The sequence below is a fragment of the Alosa alosa genome, chromosome 21, assembly GCF_017589495.1.
Source record: "Alosa alosa isolate M-15738 ecotype Scorff River chromosome 21, AALO_Geno_1.1, whole genome shotgun sequence".
Classification (NCBI taxonomy): domain Eukaryota; kingdom Metazoa; phylum Chordata; class Actinopteri; order Clupeiformes; family Clupeidae; genus Alosa; species Alosa alosa.
This window is the reverse complement of record NC_063209.1, coordinates 20,636,226-20,644,850: the sequence shown is the minus strand read 5'-3', so window position 1 is coordinate 20,644,850 and position 8,625 is coordinate 20,636,226. Positions and strand designations below refer to the sequence as shown.

At 44.0% G+C, this 8,625-nt stretch overlaps 1 protein-coding gene across 1 annotated transcript in view; it reads right to left on the bottom strand.

Moving 5' to 3' along the window:
* The window catches only part of gabrb2a (gamma-aminobutyric acid type A receptor subunit beta2a), a 38,956-nt gene extending 31,339 nt beyond the window's left edge, over positions 1 to 7,617 (bottom strand). The window contains 3 exon segments of the mRNA XM_048232196.1: positions 6,555 to 6,622; positions 7,274 to 7,359; positions 7,476 to 7,617. Coding sequence (XP_048088153.1) covers positions 6,555 to 6,622; positions 7,274 to 7,359; positions 7,476 to 7,549 — 228 coding nt within the window. The 5' untranslated portion in view covers positions 7,550 to 7,617.
* Between the last annotated feature and the right edge of the window lie 1,008 nt (positions 7,618 to 8,625).

Below are 8,625 nucleotides of genomic sequence, written 5' to 3'. Positions count from 1 at the left end.
ACACACACACACACACACACACACACACACACAGGCACATCCACTGGCATCCTGAGGTAGATAGGGCGCCGTTTTGCCCGAGGAGCCTCTGCTGACGCCGGAGGCTGTGGTGTCAGTGCTGGCGGCCCTGCAGACTCCTCAGCGGGAGCGTGCGCTGCTCTGGGCTACTGAGGAGAGGACGCTGCGCTGGGCTACTGAGGAGAGGACGCTGCACTGGGCTACTGAGGAGAGGACGCTGCACTGGGCTACTGAGGAGAGGATGAGGACGGAGGAGCGGAAAAGCCTTCAGTCTGGATGAGTCAGGCTGCGGCCGCACTGCCTGTCTCCGTAATGGGACACTTAAGCCAGGGGGAGCGGTGGCCCAGAAGCGCTCTGAGGGGGAAAATGGACGGTCTGTTGGGAGTGATCCACCCAACCCCCACCCCAACCCCCCGACCACCACTATTGCCACTACCATCAGCACCACTACCAAGTTCCTTCTGAAATTATATTTGTGTCTGAGTATGTGTTTTTGCACACGGGGTAAAAATGCATATAAATCCAAGTATAGTAAATACTAAAGGCCAAAACGCTGTCCCGACTCACACACACACACAGACACACACACACACACACACACACACACACACATGCAGAGATTACTGTTGTCTATATACAGTATGTATATATAGTGTATATTTTCCTGGCGTTCAAACCTGAACCTGTGTAGCAAATCCAGGGCAAACAGCACTGTTTGGATCGCTACCCAAGCTGTGCTGCTTCATTCATTTGCATCTGAGGCACAAATAAAATAAATAGTTGGTTTGTAGATGAACACAAGCTGTGTGCCCCCCCTTTTCTTTTCCTGTGTTTTTTTTCTTTCTGGGTGCAGATGCCAAGCTGGAGAGCATGGAACACCTGGGCCAGAAACGTGCCTCCTGGCTTTGGTGCAAAATGTAAGCATAATTACTACGGCCACAGATGGTAACAGATGTCTCTTTGGGCTCTGTTTGGTCTGCTTTGACATCAATGGATTTCAAACACAGACAGAAAAACACATACACACACATACGCTGGCGTGCACGCGCGTGGCTACTGCGAGCTCCTACGAAAACCAAAGGCCAAGGGATGAGTCCCTCCACACACACACACACACACACACACACACACACACACACACACACACACACACACACACACACACACACACACACACACACACACACACACACACACACATTATAATGATATATCGATACGCATTACACGCATATGTACACACACTCCTCTCCAACGCCCCATTTTGTTCTCTATTCATTTAAAGTGTTTAATGAAGGCTTACTGTTCATGAGATGGTTCATTAGCACGATTTACTTTTAAATATTAGATTATGCGTAAAAAATACAAAAAATACACATATATTCTCTCAGGTCAAAACACACGCTTACACACACTCTCTCTCTCACACACACACACACACAGGCTTCACAAAGAATTTTTTATGTTTTGTTTTTTCTTTTTTTTTACCCGACACATACAGCTTCAGTTCACCCTCAGCCATCTTGTTGAGCAGTGGCTGCCAACACTACAAATGGCATAGGAAAATAGAGCTGCTTGCCAGCACTACAAGTGGCATTCGAGATCAATAGATCCCATTAAGATTATGGCGGTGAATCATGACAATGTTTGCACAGAGTATATGCATCCACCAACACTCAGAGGGCAACAGGAAGGCTACTCATCTCCAGCGTCCAATAGAGAAAAGGATCAGCACACTCTGATCTACTCATCTCCAGCGTCCAATAGAAAAAAGGGATCAGCACCCTCTGATCTACTCATCTCCATCGTCCAATAGAGAAAAGGATCAGCACACTCTGATCGAGGTGAAGAGAGAGATCTGGAGGATAGCCAGAGCAGATGAAGACATAACTCCCTTCAAAGGAGGGGTGCGAAACAAATTGAAATTAGTGATGGTTTTATTTTCTGTTTCTCTCTCTCCCTCCTCACTCTCTCTCTCTCTCTCTCTCTCTCTCTCTCTCTCTCTCTCTCTCGCTCTCACTCTCTCTCTCTGGTTCCCTACAATTAAATAAATTACCGACTTGGGAATATTTGATCGATTAATGTGATAATTGTGGGAGCTGGTGGCATCAGAGTCCTCCCCAGCTCTCCCAGATGTGTGATAGAGAGAGCGAGAGAGAAAGAAAGAGAAAGAGAGAGGAGAGATTTTGATGGAGTGAGGGGGAGAGATTGAGAGAAAGACATGGAAAGAGTGAGAGAAATAGGTAGTAAAGAGAAATTGAGAAGAGAGAGAATGATAGATAGTGATGAGAGATTAAAAGAGAGAAAGAAAGTGAGTGATACAGAGATAAGAGAAAGAGGGAGCAAGAGAGAGAAAGAGAGAGAGAGAGAGAGAGAGAGGGAGGGAGAGAAAGAGAGGGACTGGAATCGCTCATTAATTTGTCATGACAGGGAAACCGTCCGAGTGACTGGTTAAGTACATGCCTCTAAACACGCGAGGTCAGGGGGAGATGGTCTTAAGGGCCCTGGGCCTGGCCATTGGGTGCCCATGACATGACCACTCGCTCTCTTGCCCAGGCCTCAGTGGGAACGTTTTAACAGCTACTTACCCACCACTGATAACAAGCCTGACAGCTCAGCTGGAGACGACTTATTAACGAATTACTGCAGTAGATTAGAGACGCAGCACAACGCAGTTGTTCCTGGTCATAAATAATTCAGGCCGTTGTGTCCTCCCCCTCCGTTTACGCGCATGGAGTCTTGTTAGCAGCCAAAGCCAAGCTCAGGAAGGCCAAGGCCAAATGTTCTTTCTTTAACCCTTTATTCCCTTGCCAGAGATGGCACTGAAAGGATGTTTGAAAATGAACCATTTCCCAGGAGCAGTTTAGAGGCTGAGACCCCCTCCACTACACCACAGCCTCACTGCCTCTCAGTAATATGACCATCCAATGCATAGCCACTGCCTGCGTTGAACACCGTACAGTGTGGGAAAATAAGCACATAGTTATGGAAGGATGGGTGGAGGGTAATCTGACAACTGCAAACTTTACATTTTCCACAAATAAAATAGAGAGGTGTTGTCATAGCAACAATGGATAAAAATAACATATGGCTTTCTATGTTTAAATCATACAGAAAGAGAGGGACTGAGACAGGCACTAACAAACAGAATTAAAGCGATTAATAATTGCACACACTACTGTGGAGACACAAAAAGCAGCCACTAATCTAATCTGCAGCAGAGAGCCAGAGTGCTCTCCACCCCACTGTCCCGTGCTCTTGTGAGCTATCATTGGGCTGCCACGCCTCTTTTTTACGTGAAAAGAAATTAATACTCGTCAAGATAATGATCATTACAAAAGCAATGTTTCCGCCCCGTTAATTATTTCACCCATGAGCCAGCACAAGTCTCTTTGAATCCTCTCCGTTCACAGCGACTAATTCCATTTGCAGAGTTGCATTGTTTCAATATATTCCAGCGTCTCAACAAAACCGCTGCCATTCCTGCTTAATAAAGAGCGTTACCAAACAGGACAAATTTGCTTACGAAAAAAGGAGAGGAAAAAAACACCCAGCTGGCGTAAATAACTAAACTGGCCAACAAACTCAGACGAACACAGTGAAGTGCGGAGAGGGGATCGTTTATAACATCACCATGTCCCATTTGTGTAATGTTTCTGTTTGGCTAAAATCGGGTGAGTCACAGGAGGCTGACACGGCTGGAGAGCAAAGCCCGGATTCAGCATCACTTAGAGTGTGCCACCCAGAAATAGCGGAGGGTGTGTGTGTGTGTGGCGGGGTGTGTTGTTGGAAGGTTTAATGTCAAGGCAGAATGGCACGGCTAACGCACTCTAACCTAAGGATCTCCATCGCCGCGCAGCACACATGACCTTTGGACTTCCTGTTGCCACCTTTGCTGGAGTGAAACAAACATAAGGGCCAGTATTTATATGGGGGCCGCGAGGGGAAGTGCACCCGGCGCTGGACCACCAGAGGGGCATTTGCCCCCACCTGGGGCTTTTGTTCTGGCCTTAATTAGGGGGCCATCCAGCTGTCTGTGGCAAGAATACTCCAATGAACTAATGAGTTCACATGGGCCTGAGTACGGGAATGCTATCATGTGAGAACAAGAGAAGAAGAGAGAGAAAGAGAAAAACAAGGGAGAGAGAGAAGGAATGATATGAGAGAGAAAGAAGAGAGGGAGAGAATGTAACTGAGGGGACAAGAGAGAGAGAGAGAACATTTCAGAGCATTAAGCATCACCCTCAAAGGAAGGCAGTGGCCACTTATGGAGGGAAAAAGCACATGACTTTGGGTGAGGTTAATTTCTTTTTGTCATTTCTCATTTGGATGTTCAGAGCATCTCTAGGCCAGGCAGAAATCTGTAGATCCCATTTAACAATGAGCTATGAGCCTACCAGGAAAGCACTTAGGGGAACCTTTTTGTAATACTCAGTGGAAAAAATGTCCTGTATTTGTAGGCAATAGTGTTACAGTGCTAGACTGAATCCAAAAACCATGTACTAAGGTAATATGACAGCTATTATGACTTGGTCAATTATCTGCAGAAAATTGTGATGCAACACCATAGAAATACAATGACATTTTCAATTTCCTTGCACAGAATACTGTTCCAATGGGAACCACAGTTCTGGAATTCTGCGGTGGAATTACAGCATTTGATACATCACAAATCAAGCCATCCAAAGCGTATGCTTTGGCACAGACAGTTCCAACTGTTTAGGCTGACTACAGCGAGCTAATGCAACTCAGCTTTAATGGCATTTACAGCCCAAATGACCCAGTCAGACTGTTCCAGACATGACCGGCCTAAACGGTCAGAACATCAATCGGGTCTGGTTCATCTACATGATTAGAGCAATCCAGTGCTATACACACTGCATCTCAATAAAGCATTTCTAAAGTACAGTCTCTTGCCCCACAGGAGGCCTGGGCTACCACCCTCAAAATCTCCCTTTGATCTTGCCATGCAAAAAAAAATAAAAAATCCATCTGCTGGCTCAGGGTCAAACTCAAACAAATAGACCTAAACAGAGTCTTTTGCACAGAGCTTTTTTTTTTTTTTGAAGGAACACAAATTGAAGTTTGGGGATGCCACACTATTATCATCACACCACCATGCAATGCCAGTAAGGCACAGAAATAAGTTTGAGGCTCATCCAGCATATACTAATGCAGCATTGAAAGGATCTGTGAAGGGCCTTCCATTTCTTGAATGCCCCTAATGTTTGAGGTGGGATTACTTTGGATTTGGAGATATTTTCCATGAAATTACAGAAAAGAACGACCAAATAGCTGCAGGCTGCTGGATGGTGTCAGCACTCGTTCACTGTTTGTGATACACATGCAGTATTAAGCATGTTTACTGCAGATGGGTGCGCTGAAAGGTGTCAAAGTTCATCTCTGCAGGAACCAGCAATCACATGTAGTGTTCCATAGCTTGGTACCACCTACTATCTAGCCCTCAAAACATTTGTTTTCAGAAGATAAAAAAAAACAACTTTATATTGTTTTGGTCATTCCATGGACATTTATATTGACCCATTGAGGAGCTGGCTTCACAAATATCCACAATATGTCATTAATTCACAATTCTATTGAAAAATGTAACAAAACGTCATGTGCTACATGTTCCATTGAACTTGTTCTCCATTCTAACGGAATCTTGCCATCCATCCAAATCCATACTGCAGAAGGACAATCTCTTGAGTTGTTCTCTGATCCCTGCCATAGCATCTGAGAGGTACAACTGTGCATAGGGACAATCAGTAATTAGATTTACATCCCTGCATGATTAAAGGATGTCATCTAGCTAGAGCCGACAGGGGGTACCGTTGCGTAGGGTGAACTTTCTCTTCCCCCCAAGACAGCTAAAATATGGGAATGCTTCCCCATCAGTAAAGAAGACAGAGCTACACAGCAGAGACACACAGCAAAGCTACACAGCAGAGATAAGAAGCCATTGACTATCGACTTTCCATTTGCCTAATCTTTGCATTTGTATCTTTACATGGCGGCGCTTTCCCTGGTGTTTATTGTCAATTGCCTCTCCTTGAGGAAAAAACAATCACCTTGAACTCTAATTGAAAGCGGGAACGGATGCATCTTCTATCTTTGAAAATATATAATCTATCAGCCAGCTAATATTTCATAGAGAAAGCGCAATACACGGAATAGTAAGAGACACGCAGTGAGTGCGAGCGTACGGCGTGCGGGCGTATGAGTGCGCCAGTGCGCGTGTGTTTTGAATTCAAATGTAGCTTGCCTCTGTTCAGCTACAAAATACAGAGCAGATAGACTACACACGGTGCAGGATTTAGCAATAACCCGGCACAAGATGGTCCGTTATATTCGCAACATCATGTCAACAGAGCCGTTATCAATTAAGTAGGGGGCGTGCCATTGAGCATGTTAATTTTTCTCCCAAACGATCACTGTAACCACATCTTGCCAAGAGCGTTCTCGTTTAGGGAACATTTGACAACCACATCCACATCCAGATATATTTTCAGGCAGGAAAATTCAGCACTACGTACCATGTTCACCTCCGATACCATGTCTATGCTGGCTATGTCTATGTTCATCCCGACTGCCACCGGAGCACCTGAAACGGAGAGAGGCAGTAAGGAGACTTGTACCAGTGAAATTCTACGTGATAGACCGCACAGGTTTAGCGTTTCTGATGTTTTCTCTAAAATTCAACAGGCAAGCCAACCAACACCCCATGTTACTGTAATTGGCTTTGCGCAATGGTGAATGGCAAATTCAAAATGGCAATTGTGCCCAAATGTCTAGGTTGCTGTTAAAAAGTGTTCGCCAGTTACCAAGACACTGTTCATATATGGTGGAGTCGACTTTCTTTGGCTCTGTTTTGCTTCACGAGCCAAAGACTCCTATGCCAAACGCTTAAATAAATCTGTCTGCACAGTCCTCGACCATAATTTGGTTGATTAAAAAATTACAGGTAGCATTTCAATTACCGTTGCGATGCAACCAAAGTTGCACCGCGAATGGAATCGATAACGCAAGTTGGACACCCCCTCCATGGACCCAGGGATATTGTAATAACATATCATAAACGTGAAAGGCACAATTAAATGGAATGATGTTATGGACCAAATCGCCAGCTAATGATGTAAATTACACAATAACAAGGTGTGCAGGGGTAGCCAATAAAACTAGACTCACATGTCATTGTGCATGTGCAGCACGTCATAGGCTGTGAAAGAATTACATTCAATTTCAACCGCCTTACCTCCAAAATCTGGCCTCAACCGAATATCGTATCCTTTCATCAGTCTATCCACCGTATCCTTGACCACAGGCATATTGCTAGGGTCTCTACAACCAAACAGAGGGTGTCACATCATTAGATGAAAACGTCTTATTTATGACCAAATTTTGCATGCATCATATTTATAAGTGTCATAAGCCAAAGCGAAAAATGGAAATTTTACCTTTGTGCGCAAACCAAATTCATAATTAAAGGACCAATGACGAAAATGGATAGGCTTTTCCTGATTCTCTCCATTGCAACTGTTTTGGTAGGATTTTGGATCTAGCGAGGAACGGCGCACATTCAACTTACTCCAGACAGTGCAATGAAGCCAATGAGGAGCGCATGCGTACATCCTACCTCAAGATCAAAGAGCAGCTACTGATGATGGTGGATGAGCAGTTTCCATTGCAGAGAAAAAATTAAAGGAACTTCGATGAACGTGGTGAGCAAAATAAGAAGTCCAGCTTAAACGTCAAAAAAGGAACCCCAATTAATGTCAGCAACATGTGACACTCATTAGTGGACCATTAAAAGTTTATGTAACTTTGTATTGATGGTGTCACCAGGATAGCTGAACTGAAAAGAATAAAATAATCCTATTAGTGTCATATAGTTAATAAAATCATATAAATAAGTTACATAAAGAAACAGCACTATAAGTCTCACTCCGATTAATTATGTGGTGTGTCAACTCCTTCCGAAATAAAAATGTTTTTGCGGAGGGTGTGAGCAACCTCAATGAACTTAATATCTGAAGATATCGTTTGGCCCCAGTCGGAACCGACCCCCACCATTCAGATTGACAGAATGGTAAATATGAGGCGTGATGATTTAAACGTAATTGGAGATAGATGGGGCATGGCATACACACATGGATCAGAGCTGTAACCAAACGCGGTTAAGACGCCCAAGAGCGCGAATACATGGTCTGACGTATCCTTTCCAGCGGCGAAGTACAAACCGAACCAATTACCTCAGCCACAAATTCTATGTGACTGATCACAGTAAACAGAGCATTGTTCGCTGCGGGGTATGCCATTGGCTCCTTCATACTTGACAGGCAAAAAGTAACAACAATTTGTTGAAATGGGATTTTAGAAAGTCAGAAATAAGATTAATGTTTTACATTCTTCTGTAAGCCATAAAGCACCATTACTAGGTGGAAACGGTGTCTATAGAGATGTACATGTGGGACAAATAAATATATATATAAATATATTAAAATATATTCTGTAGAATTATATGACAACTACACACAGACAGTTAAAACAGTTGCAAACAAGTACATGAGTGATATTTTATTGTGTGAGGAACAAGGAAAGTAAAAC